Here is a 20,240-nt window from a genome sequence, read left to right as displayed (position 1 = left end):
TGTAAGATTTTCAAATTCTCTGATTTTTATTTGAAGATTTAAACAAATAAATCATTTCAATTTGAGGTTAAAATAAAAAAGATGAAACTTAAACTATCTGAAATGGAAGAGTAAATGGATAATTTCAGTAATTTTAAGTGGTTAAAATTTCAGATTTCTGAATTTTCATGATGAACGCTATATTTTTAATTTTTTCCCTTTTATAGGTTATAATTTTGCAATTGAAATTGAATTGGTAGAATTATGGAAAATAATATTACCAATTTACAAAATTATTGATTTTCAAGCGAATTAAATTTACTTCAAATAATTTAGATTTTAAAGGGTATGGGCATAAAAAAGTTTCAGTATCACAATTTTTGGTGATTAAAATTTTTTCAGTTTTAAATGAAGTTCGCATTCGTTAAAGCTTCAACGGTTTTAGTTTTCAATATTAAATTGTCAAATATTACTCACTTTGAATTTCAAATTATTCAAATTTAAATGTTTTCAATCTGTAATAATAAAATGTTGAATGCATTGAATTCTAAAGAATACAGTGTTAATTCCTTTGAATTTTAAACGTCCCAATTTCCAACATTCAAGTATTAAAATATTTAATTTTTAACGTTTTGATATTGTCGCATTTTAAAAATTTTAATCTAAAATCACGCTAGTTTCGTGATTCTCCAAGCAGATCAACATTTAAAAAAAAAGATGAATTTTAAAGCGAGGAGAATAACTTTCTACCAAAAAAGGCGATTTTTGAAAGAAATTCATGAATTTTCAACCAAAATATTATTATTTTTAACTAAAAAATATAAGTGCAATAAAAAATGAAATAGTTACAATTTCAATAAAAAAATTTATATTACGCTGAAAAAAAATGAATTTTTAATAAAATAGTTCAATTGCTCACCAAATTAGATTAATTCGCAACGAAAAGTACTAATTTTTTAAAAAATACATGAATTTTCAACAAAATAGTGAGACTTTTAATTTGTTTTTAAGTGTAATTTACAATTAGAATCGTTAAATTTTTAGTTGCGAATTAATTTTCGATCAAACAGATGAATTTTCAATTGAAATTATGAATCTTCAAGTGAAATCGTTAAATGTGCGATCACATATTAATTAAAAAACAAACAAAGCTTTAAAAAAAATATATAAAAATTATCAAATACAGATATGAATTTTTAAGGAAAATGAGGCATTCTCCATACAAATAAAAAAGAATTTTTAACAGAGTAGTTAAACTTTCAACTAAGAAGTTGAATTTTTGTCCAAAAGGCCAATTTTTAACAAACACATTAGTTTTCAAAAAAATAGTCGAATTTTTCATTAAAAAATATCAATTCACAATAATAAATGAAACAGTTGAAATTTCATTTTAAAAAACTGATGTTAGGCTTAAAAAAGCAAATTTTCAACAAAATAGTTCAATTGCTCACCAAATTAGATCAATTTGTAACGAAAAATGCTAATTATTAACAAAATACATGAATTTTCAACAAAATAATGAAACTTTTAATCTATTTTAAAGTGTAATTTGCAATTAGAATCGCTACAATTTTATTTACAAATTAATTTTCAGCTAAACTAGTTCAATTTTCAACTAAAAAAGATAAGTTTGCAATAAAAAATGGAATAGTTAAATTTTCAATTAAACAAAATAATTTTAAGCTTTAAAAATCGAATTTTCAACAAAATATTTCAATTGTTTCAACGGCAGGATACTAATTTTTACAAACACGAATTTTTAATCAAATATTTAAACTCAATTTTTTTAAAGTGATCAGTGTGCATTTAAAATCGTTATATTTTTAGTTGAAAATTAATTTTCAACCAAATAGATGAATTTTCAACCAAATAGATGAATTTTCATGTCGAATCGTTAAATTTTTAGTCACAAATTAATTTTTCACCAAAAAACAACGATTTTTCAAGAAAATAATTAAATTTTCAAGTAAGGATATGAATTTTTAACAAAAATGAGGCCCTTGCATACAAATAAAAAAGAATTTTTAATCAAGTAATTCAACTTTCAACTAAGAAGATGAAATTTCTTAATTTAATTATAATCATTAAAATTTCAACATGAATTTACAATAAAAAAATGGAACTGTTAAATTCTCAGTTAAAAATTAATTTCCAAATAAAAACAAATTTTCAACCAGAAAAATAAGTTTTCAAGAGGGAAGATTCATTTTCTCGCAAAAAGGCAAATTTTTAAATATGTAGATAAATTTTCAACAAAACAATTAAATTTTTAGTTAAATATTAATTTGCAAACAAACTTATTTTTACCTAAAAAAATAAATTTGCAATTTTATAACATTAATATATCATATTAAAAATATTTAAATTATTAATTTATTTTAATACATTTTTATTCCTCAAATAAAATCTATAAATTGATTATTTTTATTATTATATTTCATAATTTTATTCAATTTCATAGATAACAATTTATATTTTTTTAATTATAAAATTTTTGATAACCTGAAATAGTCCAATTTGGAAAAACGAATTTTCAACAAAACAATTCAATTTTTCACAGAAATAGATCAATTTTCTATAAAAAATACAACATTTTAACCAAACACATGAATTTTCAATCAAATAATTATATTTTTAAAGATAAATTAATTTAAAAAAAAGAAAAAAAACAACGATTTTTCAATGGAATAATTGAATTTCCATCCAAATACATAAATTTTTAACTAAAATGATAAACCTGAATTTCTCATGAAAAATACAACTTTTTAACAAAATACATTAATTTTCATCTAAATAGTTGAATTTTTCACCAAAATAGTTCCGTTTTCAACCAGAAAAATGAATTTTGAACAAAGTAATTTAACTTTTATCTAGCTTTTAGCTAGAAACATTACAACTTGAAAACTTGTACATTAGAAGTGGAATTATTTTAATTTTAAAGAGTGTAGATATTCTCAAAGTTTCAAAATTTTATTTCAAAGTATTGAAAAATCTACATGTTGTGTCAAATTTTCAATTATTATTAAAAGTTTATTATAAGTTCTAAATAACTTTTTAAATGATTTGAATTTCAAATAATTTTTCAAAAGAAAAAATCATTTTCAATTTTACTAGCAATCTTATGAAAATTTTTTAATTATTTTGAAGCCTTTCCATTCTTAAAAAGCTTAAAAATGGTTTTTCTTCAAAATCTGCAATAATCTACATTTTGTTTTAAATTAGGCCACGACTATTTGCACCGAAATTTCCATACGAATAGACGGATTTTGTTGGAACACAACTTCGTTAAAATTTTTTTAAATCATTCCAAGCTTCAACTTCATTTTAAATATTTTCAAAACCTCTAAATATCGCTAAAAATTACTCGAATTACGCGAACAAACAATAAGAGTTCAACTGTTATTTATACATCAAAATTCAAAAATTTAATGTACGAATTAATCATTCTCTAAATAGAACAATTCAAATTGTAACGTTCAAAGTTTAAAACCTCTTTGAACTTTTAAAGATTTAGGGCTTTCTATTTCAAATAATTCAGTTTAAAATTATTTACATCTGTTTACGACTAAGGCTTTTAAGTTTATTAAGTCTTCCAAAACTGCATTTTAAAATTCTTTAAATTAAAAATGTGCACTCAAAAATAAAAATCTAAAATGGAAACTTTTGTTAAGTAAAAGATTTTCGAATTATGCATTATAAACTGAATGATATAATTGAAGTAGATAATAATTTAATGAATTATTTAAAAAATGGTTAAAATTGAACTTGGATTACTTCGAATTACAAGTGGATTCCAACGGATTATTATAGTTGTTTCCCCCCTCCTACCAGCGTAAAAGTTATAATTAGTTGAAGCAGATGAATAGGAAAAAAACTTACCACTTTTATTATAATTATGCGGCAATTCAGCGGCGCTAGGCTGATGATTAGATGACAAGAGATCAGGCGCATGTGTTTGTAGAGAGATACCCGTATTGACAGTTCGTCTTCTTCTTCTTGTTTTTCTTTTCAGGCCACCTGTACCGCCTACAGTTCCACCATGATTTTCTTCACATTCTACGCTCAACGCCTTTATCAAACTGCTGAAATATTCCTCCAAACCGGCCCAACAATTTTTTTCTATGAAAGCTGTTTTTTGACAAGAAAATACAAATTAAAATGAAGTAGTACAAGATTTAATTTGACATTTTTGACGACCGGATATCCGCAAAACTTCATTTAGAAAATGCCCTCATTTTCCCTGACTATTGATATTTTAAGAACAAATTTTAATCTTGTTACATTGTAATATAGAATTTTGTATAAATGGAATGGACCATTTAAAATTTATGATTTTTTAATTTATTATACTCAAAGCTGCCACAGTATAATTTACTGGAAAAAATGATTTCTAATTCTTTTTAATTCAAACGGATTCATGATAAATTCAGCAAACTTCAAAACAATTCAAGTTAAATTCAAAAGAATTCAGAATACCTAGAATTTTTTTTAATGCCATTGATTTCAGTAAGATTGGAGTGAACTTAAAAGAATGTAAAGCAAGTGAGACGAATTCATTGATATTCAGAAAAATTTTATGTGAATTTAAGCAAAATCAAGTGAAATGAAAATAATTCAAAAATTTAGAAAAAATTCATAGAATTCAGTATGTTTGAAATGAGTTTAAAAAAATCCAGGGAATTCAAAAGAATTTCATAAAATGCCTAAAAATCTATGGTGCCTTTAAAAGCTTCAGGATGAAATAAACAATAACTAGAACAAAATTAAAAAAATTGAATTAAGTAGAATTGAGTAAATTATTTTAAGAGTTCAAGCAAATTAAGAAAATTCAGGAAAATTCAAAAGAACTCAAAAGAATTCACATTAAATTAATAAGAATTCAAGGTAAATTCCAAATTAATTGGAAACAAATTTTTAAATCTTTAAAAATTTGAAACCCTACGAAATACTTCACATCTCATGAATACATTCTTTGAAATATTAAAGTATTATACAATCCCGTGAAAATCTATGAAATCTGATATTTCTTGAAATCCTTAAAATTGATTAAAATTCCGAAAAATCACTGAAATATTCTGAAATATTATAAAATACCTTAGAATCTTTTACAATATTTCAAAATCTTACAAGTCTAGTCATATCGGTCCATATCTTCCGAAATTCTTTGAAATTCTTTAAAACCACAGGAACATTTTTTAAACCCCTTAAGATCATTTAAAACTTTGAAAAATCCTAGGAATCTGTTAATTCTCTTAAAAATACTTGAAACTTTTTTTAAAATATCCTTAAATATTTCAAATCCTTTTAAATCTGTTGAAATCCCTTGAAAATTCCTTGGAAGTTTAAAAAATATCCTAAAATTTTTCAAATTACTTCTAATTATTGAAAATTGTTAAAAATACCCTAAGATATTTCAAATCCTGTAGAACCTTTTGAAAATCTTTCAAATTCTTTAAATCTCTTGAAAATAACTTGGAATGTTTTATAATACCTTAAAATATTTCAAGTCCTTTCAAATACTTTGAAAACTTTTTAAAGTTCTTTAAAACTCCTTGGAATTGTTAAAAATACCCTAAAATCAGAAATCTACAAAAATATTTTAAAACCTCATAGGTCCTATAAAATCGTTCCACATCTACTGAAATTCTTTAAAATCCCATGCAAATTTGTTTGAATCTCTTAAAATCACTCAAATTCTTTTTCACTTTTTCACTCAAATTTTCAATTTCAAGTTTTTAAATTACATTTAAATCGTCCGGAATCACTTTAAATCTTTTGAAATCCCTTGAAACTTTGTAAATTTCTTAGAGATTCTTTGGAACTTTTTTAAATACCTTAAAATATTTCAAATCCCTTTGAAATCCCTTAAAATGATTCTTACAGAAATTCCCTGACTTTTACAATGTTTGTTTAAAATCCCTGACTTTTCCAGAATTTTTCTGACCTGCGGCCACCCCATATTAAGTATGTTCATATTTCACTTACTTCTGACGATGGCCCATACATTCTTTTTGTATTTTATTTGCGCAAATATAGCAAGACATGTTTCATTTTCTGTTTTACTGGTCATACAGTAATGAATTATTACGCTAAAGGAATCTGCATACGGAATTCCAGCATTTAAACTTTCCACATCAATGGAATACAACTGACCTGGCCTGCTACAAGGTAACATAATCTACAAAAAATAATATATTCAATTATTATTTTTAGATATTTATTTCATGGACTGATTCAAAAAATGTTATATAAACAGAGATTTTGTCTCACTAGTTCATACTTTTATGTTTTTTTTATTCGAAAATTCGCCCATGGTAGCGTGGAAATCAAATATTGGAATTCTATTTTCACTTTTTTCAATTTTCTTCACATAAGAATTTATTATTAAAACTCCATTAAGTAAAGAGGGCGATCGAAAAATTTAATTATAAAAATCCCTGACTGTCCTAATTTTTCCCAGACTATCTTTGAATTTTTACTGACCATTAATTTCAAAATAAAACTGAAAAATTTCTTCTTTATTTATTTTAAACAAAAAAGACGACTTTGTACCATTAAAATTAATTTTCAATCCAAAAGAACCGATTATCAACAAAAAGTTGAATTATCGACCAAAAAAGATGAATTTAAGAGAATAGTTTCATTTTCAATAGAATAATTAAATATTCAACCACGAAATAAATAAATGTCCAAATAAATGAGTTTTCAACAAAAAGAGCTCAATTTTCGACCAAAAAAGATTACCTTTTAATAATATACGAAATTTGTCAAAACAAAATAATTAAATTTTCATCAAAATAGTGAAATTTTTAACCAAATAACTTAAATTTTCTACAAACAATAAAAGTTGAAACCTTAATCAAAAACAGTTGATATTTCAACAAAAAAGAAATAAATGAATTTTCAACAACATAATTAAACTTTCATCTAAATAGTTGGAAATTTTTAACAAAAAAGATGCATTTTCAACGAAGAAGATTAATTTTCTACAAAAAGACGAATTTTCAACAAAATACATGGATTTTCAAACAAATTGTTGAATGTTCAACTAAAAAAGAGAACAATTCTACCAATAATAAAAAAAGCGAAATTTTCAATAAAAAAATCATTTTTAACAAGTCTGTTGAATTTTGAACTACAATGAATAATTATCTAACCAAACGAAAGATTGTTTAAGAAATAATATAGACTTTTCAGTCAAGAAAGAAAAATAAGTTTATGCAAATTGTTGATCTTTCAAAGCAACAGACGATTTTTCTATAAAATTGTTAAACCTTCAACCAAAGTAATCCATTTTTAACAAATTAGTTCATATTTTACCCAAGTAGTTTAACTTTTAAACGAATAGAAGAATTTTCAACTACAATAATGAATCTTCAATCGATAGAGTTAAATTTTGAGTTGAAATATTATTTAAAAAAAAAAAAAACTGAACCAGAGATACATTTTCAACTAAATTATGAATCCTAAAGACAAAAATAAATTATTAACAAAGTGGTCAATCAATTTTCAACAAAAAAATATGCATTTTCAACAAAACAGTTGAATTTAAAATCAAAGAGGACGATTTTTCATCAAAATATATGAATTATCAATGAAATAAATGAATTTTCGAACATCAAAGATGATTTTTTGAACAAATTGATCAATTTTGAAGCGAAAGACTAATTTTTTACAAAACAGTTGAATTTTCAACCTGAAAATGTGATTTTTAACACAAAAAAGTTTACCTTCTATAAAAAGTTCAATTTTTATCAAAACAGATTATTTTTAAACAAAATAGTTGAATATTCAAGCCAAAAACACGAATTTTCAACAAAAAAGTGATTTTTTTAACAAAGTGGTTCAACCGTGAAGCAAGTACGTCCATTTTTAATAAAAAAAAGATGATTTTCCAACGAATAATGTGATAGTAGATATTTAAACCAATAAAGACTTTAATTTGAATTAAAAAAGCAGTAGAATTCAATAAAAAAATACGCTTTTTCAACAAAATAGTTGAATTTTTAACCAAAAAGGACGAATTTAAAAAAAAATATGGATCATCAACAAAATAGTCGAATTTTCAAACATCAAAGATTATCTTTGAACCAAGTATATAAATTTTGAAGCGAAAAAGAAAAATTATCCACAAAACAGTTGAATTTTCAACCCGAAAATATGATTTCTTCAACAAAAAAGTTCATTTCTAACAAATAGTTGAATTTTTAATTAAAATTTATTTGTTAACCAAAAAGGATGAATTTTTAACAAAATTGTTGAATTTTCAACAAAATATTTAAAAATTTAACTAACAGTATAATTGTCAGGAGGAAACAACTGAAAAAAATCTGCCCGCTGCGTGGGCACATTCTCCTTGCGCGTCTGTGGCGCGCGACTGTTGGTTCTCGCACTTCGCGCACAATAATGTACTTGTTTCGCGCTTCGCGCTCGATAATGCATTCACTTCGCGCTACGCGCTTGGTATTTGTATTTACTCCAAATTTGTGCGCAAGCCTTTTAAATAAAAAGTCAAAACATCGACAACTGTTCTTTGGCGATTGTGAATTCTCTTTTGTTAAAGCTCCTTCGGCTTTAACGAACACATTCTCATTACGTATCTTATACTTCGCATTTGATCACGTCGATAATGCGAACTTTTCTAGATTATATTCAACTCTTATTATATCAAATGTATATTATATTTATATTTCTGTACCTCGGTCTGGGACTGCTTATTCAGATATTGCAAAATAAAGTACAAATCTTATTTTTAATGACTACTTTAATATTTGTTTCTTATTTTGCATTAAAATTATTATTAACCATTTTATTGCAACTTGGGTCGATTTCCCATAAATTCAATCATTGTATATTCAATGTAGACATAATTTAGGCGAAAAAAATTGTTAAATAAAGTGTTATTGTATCTTGTGTCATTTTTCCAAAAAGTTTTTTTTACTTTTGATATATTTTTAGAATCATAGTTTACAAAAAAACCTGTAGATATTTTTGGCTTTTAATTTTTTTCGTCTCTTGTGTAGTTTTTCCGAAAATTTAATTTAATTTTTAATCTTATTTTTTAACTATTAAAACAAAAACTATGTGTCCTATCGAAAATTATTCATGAAAATTTTGAATGACTTTGCTGTTTTTTTGAAGAGCAACTTTTGTCTATTTAATTTTTTCATAGCTTGTGTCTTTTGACCAAAACTTTTATTTTTATTTATTTATAAGTAATTAATAAAAAATTTAGTTAATTCTTTTTTTTTGCATTTTGCATAGTTTCAGCGTAAAATGGAATGTTTTATTTTTCATCATTTTTTGTACAACCAAAATTTTGATTTTTAACTTCTCGTCAAAATTCAAAATGCTGTCATTATAATCTTGTCGGGCTTTCAAAAAACAACGTATTTCTTTTAAAATATTTTGAAAATGCCCTCACTTTGTGAATTTTCATCCAAAATAGCTGGTGAAAATTACCTAAGTTTTGCAAGATTTTTTTTCAAAATCCATGACTTTTTCCCTGATTTTCAAGTTTTCTCTGCCCTATACCCACCCTAATAGAAAATACTTTATCATAGATTATTCTACAAAATTTTGTCGACAAGAAGATAAAATTAATGAAAATAAATATATATAAATATTTATTTTTATTTTTGTAAGGTTGTTTCATTAACTTATTACTTAAAGACAATTAGTTTGATGATCTTAAATTGCAATTTTATTTCTCTAGAAAACAATTTTAAAGTAAGATATAGAAAAGTCTTGTCTTAAAATGTCCAGCATTTTAATTTAATAATTTAAAATAGCTTAATAGGTCATTGTTTTGGGAACAGGAATTATTTCACTTTTTGAAATGTATTGTATTTTCGTCCTAAAACTATTTTGAATACTGACTTACAATAATTTATACTTTAAATTAATATTTTCAAATACAAGTTTACAAAAAATTGTTGTAAACTTCGTAGTTCAATTACCAATCAGTAATTTATAACCCAGTGTTAAAATTGAAACTTCAAAATTGAAATTGATTTTAAGGCTATCGCGCACAAATTTTCGAATAAAAAAAACTAACAGTATGAACATAGAATCCACTGTGTACATAAAACGTTCTATGAGCCGATGTTTCATTTACCTACGGGGCCGAGCTTAAATTGCGTAACGGATTATGGTCGGGAACACAATATTTCTACCCCCCACCCTCTCTTACTTTACCTTATTTTTAGTTTCCAGAAATGTTTATTTAATACATTTATCTGGTCGACAATAACCATAACATCAAAACAAAAAAATTTAAATCATTACAAAAATGATTTCTTAAAGAAAGTGATTTAACCAAATTTTTTCAAACAAAATAGTTGAATACTCAAGCAAAGAAGATTTTTTAACAACAAATTTTCATGTACATATAAAAAAAATTTCTATTAAAACAGATGAATTTTAAATCAAAAATATAAATATTCAAAAAAAGCATTAAATTTTCTGTTAAAAAAGACTTCAGTCGACTTTTAATTATCAAAATTGTAATTTTTAAACAACGAATAACTTTCTGCGAAGAAAATGGAATTTTCAATGCAAAATACGAATTTTTTTACCAAAAATGCTGACTTTTTAACCAAATTTTTGAATCCTCTACCGAATAGTTGCATTTTTGTACAAAAATGATAAGATTTCTCTTAAAACAGACTAAAATTTTTCAACAAAAAAATTTCAAAGTTGACTTTTCAAGCTCAAAATATGATTTTGTGTGAAAAAATAAGTTTCTTCAAAAATATTTAATTTTCAATTCAAAAAGACGAATTTTGTCAACCAAAAAGTATGAACTTTTAACAAAATAGTTGAATTCTCTACCAAATAGTTGCATATTTATCCAAGAAAGATAAATTTTATACTAAAACAGATAAATTTTAAAAAACACAACTTTTTTTTTAAAGTTTAACTTTCATCCAGAAAAGACTTCAGTCCAATTTTAAACACCAAAATATAAATTTTAAGCAAAAAGGAAATTTTCTACGAAATAGATTTTAAACAAAACAGTAGAATCTTCAACCAAAAAGTATGACTTTTTAACAAAATAGTTTAATTTTCAACCAAACAGTTACATTTTCATACAAAAAAGATGAAATTTCTCTTAAAAAAGATGCATTTACAAACCAATTTTCAAACAAAAAAATAGGTAAATAAAAAAAATAAAAAAATAAATAACTCAGAGAAGATTTTACTTCTCTTTTCAACACCAAAATATACAATTTGTATAGAAATTGAATTTCTACGAAATACTTCAATTTTCAATAAAACAGTAGAATTGTCAACTAAAAAATATGACTTTTTAACAAAATAGTTTAATTTTCAACCAAACAATTGCATTTCTGTCAAAGAAAAACGAAAACTCTACTAAAAAAGTTGATTTTTTTAATAAAAATTAAATTTTCTAGGAAATAGTTGAATATTCAACAAAACAGTTGAATTTTTATTTAAGAAAGATAAAATATTTCTACTAAAAAAGATGAACTTTTAAATCAAAAAGACAATATTTCAGAAAAAATAGTTGTCATCCAAAAAAGATTTCAGTTGAAATATCAGCAACAAAATATGAATTTGAAACAAAAGGTTAATGTTCTACGAAGAGAACTGAGTTTTTAACAAAACAGTTGAATTTGTAACCAAAAAGGATGTCTTTTAAGGAAAATTGTTAAATATTCAAATAAAATAATAACATTTATAACTAAAAAGATAATCTTCAGGAGAAAGTAACAAATTGCAACAAAATATCTGGACACCCCCCCCCCCCATCGCACCCTTGAGCTGTTACGTAATTTACGTACGGTCTCTAAATTATTAGAAAGAATTGTAAAAAGTTTATTTTTTATGTTCAAAATTAAGAATATACCTGGTTTTCTGTAACTTGCGAAGATCGTGGACCAACTGATTGCGTTAGAGACATTGTCAATGTGACTGTTCTCACTTTTTCTCCCGTTTCTGGATTTTGGGTCCATGCTGATCGCACTAGATCTTTTCAAAAGAAAGTGGTAACACATATTGTATAACTGTTGTATTTAACTGCATGGTGCTTTTTTGTGCAAATTTTTTTTTTACCAAAAAAACAATTAATATTATACGAATCTTAAATTACCTGTCGTTTTTCTTGCCGAATGAAAGTCCAAAAAGAATTTCGAGTTGGTAAAAAGCAAGGTAAACAATTGATCTATGTGTATAGGTAGGATAGTATTGCTAAGATGCCGACCTTCGTGAGGCGAAGTGCACACTGTATTACATCGAATAGGTAATTTCACTGTAAAAAGTAATAATATATAATGCCCATTAAATCCTATATTTACATTTTAATTTTGAATATTAAATATCATATATTATATGATGATTAAAAATGAAAATATTTGATACAATGATATTTCCAGTGTGATAAATGGCGAAAGTGAGGAAAAGAGCTGTCCATAGGCTACGTTACCAATTTTTTGCTATATTTTGCCAATAGTGGAATTCTCAACAAAGAAAGATGAATTTTCAACCAAAAAATAATAATTTTTGAGCGAAAGTTTAATTAAAAAACCAAATAGTTGAATTTTCAAGTAAAAGAGACGATTGCACTATTATAATTTATTTCAATTTATAAGGACGATTTTTTAACAAAACAATTGAATTTCCGACCAAAAAAAAAGATGCGTTAAAAAAAAGATTAAAATTTAACCAAAACCAGTCTAATTTTCAAGCCAAAAGGACGATTTATTTAGAAGAGACTGGAATTTTCAACTCCAAAAACTGAAATTTTAACTAAATATTTAATCTTTTCATCAAGAAAATTAACGTTCTACCAAAAAGGCGGATTTTCAACAAAATTGCTAAATTTTTGAACCAAAAAGAGGAATATCAATAAAACAGTTAAATTTTCAATATGATGCTTCAATTAAAAAGCTAATTTTCTACCAAACAGTTAAATTTTCATCAAAATGATTTAATTTTCAATCAAATAGTTAAATTTCACTCCAAAAAAGATGAAGTTTTAATTCAAAAGGATACATTTTCTATCCAAAAAGATAAATTTTTAACAAAACAGTTGAATATTTTCCCAGAAAATACGACTTTAAGAAAATGCAGTTGAATTTAAAAAAAATTTTTTTCAACCGAATAGTATAATTTTTAACCAAGAGATTAATTCTAAATCAAAAATATAATAGTAGATTTTTCACTGAAAAATTTTCTTTCAATGAAAGAATTCCGTTTCAACCAAAATTGATGCCTGTTCTAAACCCAGATGAATGATCAATCCAAGAAAAATACATTTTCTCTTCAAAAAGATGAATGTACATTTTTTCACCAACAAAATTAAAGTTCTATCGATAAAGACGATTTTTCAATCAAGCAGATAAATTTTTAACAAAATTGTTTAATTTATCATGAAATAATTGTATTTTCAACAAAGAATTAATTTTTAAACAAGAAAGATGACTTTTCTACCAAAAGAAAAACTATCAACCAATTTAATTAAATAAAAAAAAACGAATTTTTAACGAAATAGTTGAATCCTCAACCAAAGAGATGAATTTTAAACAAAAAATTGTTGAATTTTCAACTAGAGCAAATATTTTTAACTATAAATAGAATCGTCAAATGTTTCGGTTAAACAAAAATTAATTGTCAATAAAATCCAATTTTCAGGCAAATGAATTCAACCAAAAAGTCGAATTTTTAATCAAAAATTTGAATCCTCAACCAATAAAATGAATTTTCAACAAAAAAGATTAATTTTCTAGCCAAGAAGACGAATTTTCAACAAAATACATGAATTCTCCACCAAATAGTTGATTTTTCAGCTTACAGCGAATAAATTTCCAACAAAAACAAGAATAGCTCAATTTTCAGATAAAATATTATTTTTAGCAAAAAAAGGAACGAATTTTCAACAAACAAGATTAATTTTCTAGCCAAAAAGACAAATATTCACAAAATACATGAATCTTCTATCAAAGTTGATACAGCTTATAAAGGATAAATTTCCAACCAAAACTGGCATAATTAAATTTTCAGATGAAATATTATTTTTAACAAAAAGGACAGATTTTCAACAAAACACTGGAAATTTCAACCCGAAATTATGATTTCTCATCTAAAAAATTAATTTTCTACCAAATAGTTCCATTTTCAGAAAAATGATTTTATTTTCAATACAATAGTTGAGTTTTCAAGCCAAAAAGAAGAATTTTTAACAAAAGAGTTCAATTTGCGTCTGGAAAATATGAATTTTCAACTAAAATGCTAAATTTTCAAGTAAAAAAATTAATTTTTTAAAAAGCACTTGAATTTTAAACTAAGTATCCCATTTTTAACGAAAAAATATGAATTTTCAAAGAAACATGTAATAGTTGATATTTCAACAAAAAAGATGATACTTTGAGATAAAAAATTGAATTCAACCGAAAAAGATGAATTTTTAATAAAATGGTTGAATTATAAATCAAAAAAGATTAATTTAGAATCAAACAGTTGCTTTGAATTATCTATAAAACAGTTGAATTTTCAACCCGAAAATATGATTCTTCCACAAGAAAGTTAATTTTCTACCAAATGTTTCAATTTTCATAAAAATAATTTGATTTTTAACAAATCAAGTGAATTTTCAAGTCAAAAATACGAATTTTCAACAAAAAAAGTTGAATTTTTGACCCGAAAAGATGAATTTTCAACAAATTAGTTAAGACCTCAATCAAAACAGATTCACAACCAAATATTTGCATTTTTGAACAAAAAAAGAAGACGAATTTTCCAAAAATACACGAATTTGTAACTAATTAGTTGAATTGTCTACTGCAAAAGATGAATTTTAACAAAACATGGAATAGTAACATTTTAAATTTAAAAAATTAATTATCAACAAAAAAACCACTAAACATTTTTCAACAAAATAGTACAATTTTCAGTGACAATGATGAATCTTCAATAAAAAAAATTTTTAAAAAAGGATTCAACATTCCACTCAAAAGATGATTTTTTGACCAAGAAGATTAATTTTATAAAAATTGAATAAAGTGGAGTTGAATTTTCAAGCAAGGAGATGAACCTTAAAAAAATATTAATTTTTAAGAAAGTAGATCAATTTTTAACCAGATAGTTGAAGTTTTGAACAATAAAGAAATTTTTTCTGCCATAATGCAATCATCAAATTTTCAGTCTAAAAAAATTAATTTTAAATAAACAAAAAAAAAAGAATTTTCAAAAAGTACATGAATTTTCCACGAAATAATTAAATTTTTAGCTTATAAATTATAAATTTGTAACAAAAAACGGAATATTTAAATATTCAGATAAAATATTAATGCTTAACAAAAAAAGAAACTAATTTTTAACCAAAAGGTTGAACTTTCAACCAGAGATGAATCATTACAAAAAAAATTAATTTGTTACCAAGAAATTCAAGTTTCAGTTAAGTATTTTAATTTTAAACAAAAGAAAATATTTTAATTAAGAATATGAATTTTTAACCAAAAATGGAAGTTAGATGTTTAATTTACAAAATTATTTCTTAACAAAAAAAAAAAAAATAATAATTTTTAACAAAATAGTTAAGTTTTCAATGAACGTGATGAACTAAAAAAAAATCAATTTTCAAAAAGTGAGTTTAAAATTCACAACAGGAGATGATTTTTTAACTAAGAAGCTTAATTTTCTAAAAATGAATAGTTAAATTTTCTTATTGAATTCTATCAAATCGGTTCGCACTTAAGCGAAAAAACGAGAAATGAACCCCTAAGAATAGATAACGTAGATTATGGATAGCCTCTCAGGGATTTAAAAAAAATATATAAAAAATTAGTCTATGGTTATGAAAAAAGATTTATTAGCACTGGCACAGACACAGAAAGCAAAAGTATACACATATAAAATTAAATAATTGCACTATTCTATAGAGCAGTATCAAGAGCTTACATGATATAATAAAATAAAAAAATACATTTTTGTGAAGCAAAATTATAAATGATAGGTACATTTAATTATTTTACATAATCAAACAACGAGACTCACCAGCCTGTTTTTCAGCGTCGCTCTCTGTTGTATCGCTAAGATCAGTCGGATCAAGAATAATATCTGGTTTAGGACGTATTTCGAGTTTCGCACGTGTAGGAATGTCAATACCCACCACCTTAAAAAGTTCTGGCTTCATCCCTTCTGACTGAAATGGTATTTTTAAATTCAAATTTAGCTTAATAATTAAGAAATTAATCACAGTATAACCAGGATGTCTACCCGACGCCTGATGTTTCATTCTCGGTGTTCACCCGGTCAATTTGAAAGAGATCAAAAGATTTCCGGGTAGCCACTCAAATTAAGAAAAAAAATTCCTGGCTATTTCTCTGTTTTCCCGGTTAAAAATGGAATTTTTCAAGGTTGTCCTTTAGGCGAATATTATAATAATTATTATTTAATACTGATTGCTTTATTATATAAAATTTGAAAAGAATTAAAATTTTTATAATTTAAAGGAGAAATATGTAACGTGAATTATTGTAAAAAATATTTCAGACAGAGAAAATAAAGGAATAATAGGGAGTATATTATTTTCAATCATATTAATACAGGTATCATATTTCTAAATATTTAAGTCGAAATATATTGGATTTCCAACAAAAAAATAGTGGAACTTTCAACCAAAAGAAGTAATTCTCAACACAAGAATTGAGTTCTGTAGCTAAAAAGTCGAATGCTTTTTAAAAAATTGTACTTTTAAAACCGAACACAAGAATTTTTAACGAAAAAAATAATTATCAACCAAGAAACATGAATTTTCAATAAAATAGTGTAATTTTAAACTAAACAGTTACATTTCCATATAAATAGTTGAACTTTCAAGCAAAAGAGGATGAATTCTAAAAAAAAAAAAAAATTTGAATTTTCCACCAAGAAGTTGATTAATTTTTTAGTTAAAAAATGAATGAATTAATTAATTTTTCAAGAAAACAGTTAAATTTTGAACAAAAGTGATGAAATTTCATTTAAGATGATAAATCTTAAGTTACAAAAATTAATTTTCAAACAAAAGGAACAAATAAAATTTGCAACCAAAGGGACTATAATTTTAAGGCGTAATATGAACATAAATATAAAGAACAAGAAATAAATCATTATTATTTATGTCAAGAAACAGAAGGAATTCATCGAATTTATTGAACTTTCAGACTAAAAGGCAAATTTTCTGTAAAACAGTTGAATTTTCAAAAACAAAAAATCGAATTTTCCACAAGAGTCCAATTTTCAACCAAAGTGATGAATTTTCAACTAAAATTATAAATCTTCAACTGTAATACTTTAATTTCAAACAAACAAGATAAGCTTTTAACCAAAAATTGACTAGTTACATTTTCAGTTTAAACAAAAATTGGTAACACAAGATTTTAACTTTTAAAGAAGTAATTGGTACATACATATTCAATCAAAAAAGATCAATTCTCAACGAGAAATGTAATTTTCGATATTTCAACTAAAAAAAATATTTTGATTTAAAATAAAAAACAGTTGAATTTAACCAAAAAAGAATCTTCACCTAGAGTTAAATTTTTAACAAAGAAAGATTTTTCAGACAAGAAAGAAAAAATGTCAAACCAAATATTAAATTTTCAATCGAAAAGATGAATTTTCAACTAAGAAAATACATTTTTTACCAAAAAACCTATGTAATTATTATGTTAAATATGTAAAAAGAAAATTCTCGCTCTCAAATAGAAAAGGAACTTCAGCTTTTGAAGAAAGAAGAAAGAAGTTTAAAATTCTGAACAATGTTTATTTTCAACAAAAAAAGAATGTTTGAATTTAAACAAATTCTGATTTGGAGAAGAAATGTTCAAAATCCGACAAATTCTGACCTGGGATAAGGATTGTATTTGTAAATTTATATGTTATAAATAAGAATTAAAATTATTTTTTAACATTTCCCGCTCTATGTAAAAAATGCCCTATTCCAAGTTAATTTATAATTCTAAACGAAATTTTCCGTTCTAAAGAGAACATAAAGTTCAAATTCTACTTTTTTCTGGACGATTTCTGTTCCAAAGTCAAAATTATAATTCTTTACGAAATTTCTGGTTCGGAACTCAAAATTTATTTCTTTACTGGAATTCCATGTCAGAACTTAGAATTATAATTCTTCATGCAGATTAAATTTATATTTCATTTACTTATTCCTTGTTCCAATTAAAAATAATCAATCTTTTCAGACAAATCCCTTTCTCGAAGTTAAAATTAATTAATTAAGTCGTCACAAATCAGAATTGTAATTCTTTGAGAATAAAATATATAAAATTACTTTTAATTTGAATGTTAGTACATTTCTTGAGAGAAATCCTGGTCACTGAATCACTTTCGAGTTCATTTACCAGTTTTGTCGATTTCCCGGTCAGGTAGACACCTTGATAATAATTAAAAATAAATTTAAATAATTTACATACCTCAGAAAATGATTCCACGGATAAACGTGTCGATAATTTATCATCGAGAAGCGGAGCTTGCGGTGGTACGTAATCCTCGTCATCTGAAGTTAAACCCAGTTCATCTCCATAACACGTATGAACAAGTTGCCACATTTCGGCCATTCCCATAGGCTGTGAATAATAAAAATTTTGTTGTGAAACAAGAACAACGAATAATTAATACAGGGTCACCGAAAAACTTAATTTTCACAATTCCCTGACTTTTCTCTGACTAATTATTCATTTTCCCTGAACGTTCATATTTTCAGACAAAAATTCTAATATTGTCATATTTTTAATCTAGAATCTTTCGTAAATAGAATAAAACAATTTTTAATTTAGATTCAATAATTTTTTAAATCATTTACTTCACAAAATTGAAAAATGTAATTTCTAGCCCAAAAAGAGACTAAAAATTACTAATGTGCATTAATAATGTGACTAATGTTCTTTTGAATTTAAAAGAATTGGAAAAAATTCAAGAGATCTAAAAGAAGTGTATGTAAATTATTTGTTTAAAATTATTATTCAAAATATTATAAAAAAATTTTATGTGGATATAGAGAAATTTAGGGGAAATGAGAAGAATTTGATGAAATTCATTTTAAAATCTATTCAAATCATTTAAACCTTACGAAATCTATCATTTCTTCTGGACAAATTATTTGAAAAACATTAAAAAATTATAAAATCCCGTGAAATTCTATCAAATATGATATTTCTTGAAATCCTGGAAAATTGATAAGAATAACTTAAAATTCTTTACAAAAGAATGAAAAAAATTTTGAAATTTTTGAAAAATTTTGAAATTCCCTAAAATGTTTAAAATATTTTAAATACCACGAAATATTTTAAAGATCTTAAAAATTACTTTAAAATTTTTTAAATAACACAAAATCTTTCAAACTCTTTGGAATCACTTCAAATTTTTGAAATATTATATAATATTGAATATTTCAAGTTCTGTAAAATCTTTTGAAATCACTCGAAATGTTTTTAAGCTCTTGAAAATTCTTTTAAATCTTTTGCAATATCCTACAATCTTAAAAATTCTTTGAAATACATTCAAACTATTGAAATAAATTAAAAATTGCTTGAAATATTTTTAAATAGGCTACAATATTTCATAAGATTTAAAATCTTTTTAAATATCATGAAATATTTAAAAGCTCTTGAAAATGATAAAATACCCTAAAACGTTTAAAATCATAAAGCATTATTAAAATCTATTAAAAATAGCGTAGGATATTTCAAATCCTATACATTATTTCGAAATCTCTGGACATTTTTTTAAAGCTCTTGAAAATTCTTTGGAATCTTTTAAAATACTCGAAAATTTTTTAACGTCTTTGAAATTCCTTTAAATTATTGAAAGTAATTGAAAATTGCTTAAAATCTTTTAAAATACGGTACGATATTTACAATTTTTTGAAATACATTAAGATTATTTAAATCAATTGAAATTTGCTAGGAATCTTTCAAAATAGCCTACAACCTTTTAGAAGCTTTAAATCCTTTTTAAATTCCTTGAAACATTTTAAAGCTCTTAAGAATGACTTAAAATTTATAAAAATACCCTATAATCTATAAAATCGCTTTAAATTATTTAAATTTATTAAAAATAGCCTAATATATTTCAAATCCTGTCAATTGTTTTGAAATCCCTTGTATTTTTTAATGCTCTTGAAATCCTTTGAAATAATTTAAAATATTTTAAAGTCTTTGAAATACCTTTCAATTATTGAAATCAATTGAACATTTTTTGAAATCTTTTAAAATTGCTTTGAATTTATACTAATACCTTAT

The 20,240-nt window shown here is 24.2% G+C and overlaps 1 protein-coding gene across 1 annotated transcript in view; it reads right to left on the bottom strand.

Annotated features, from left to right (window-relative positions):
* Positions 1-20,240, bottom strand: part of LOC117180320 (protein Aster-B-like) — a 33,650-nt gene that overhangs the window by 1,872 nt on the left and 11,538 nt on the right. Inside the window, exons 5-10 of the mRNA XM_033372758.1 lie at positions 18,414-18,566; positions 15,997-16,144; positions 12,095-12,253; positions 11,852-11,973; positions 5,965-6,157; positions 3,859-4,107 (exon numbers count right to left, since the gene is read on the bottom strand). Coding sequence (XP_033228649.1) covers positions 3,859-4,107; positions 5,965-6,157; positions 11,852-11,973; positions 12,095-12,253; positions 15,997-16,144; positions 18,414-18,566 — 1,024 coding nt within the window. The remainder of the gene's footprint in view (positions 1-3,858; positions 4,108-5,964; positions 6,158-11,851; positions 11,974-12,094; positions 12,254-15,996; positions 16,145-18,413; positions 18,567-20,240) is intronic.

The sequence above is a fragment of the Belonocnema kinseyi genome, chromosome 9 (genome assembly GCF_010883055.1).
Source record: "Belonocnema kinseyi isolate 2016_QV_RU_SX_M_011 chromosome 9, B_treatae_v1, whole genome shotgun sequence".
NCBI lineage: Eukaryota > Metazoa > Arthropoda > Insecta > Hymenoptera > Cynipidae > Belonocnema > Belonocnema kinseyi.
The sequence above is the reverse complement of the archived record's forward strand: the minus strand, read 5'-3'. Positions and strand labels throughout refer to the sequence as shown.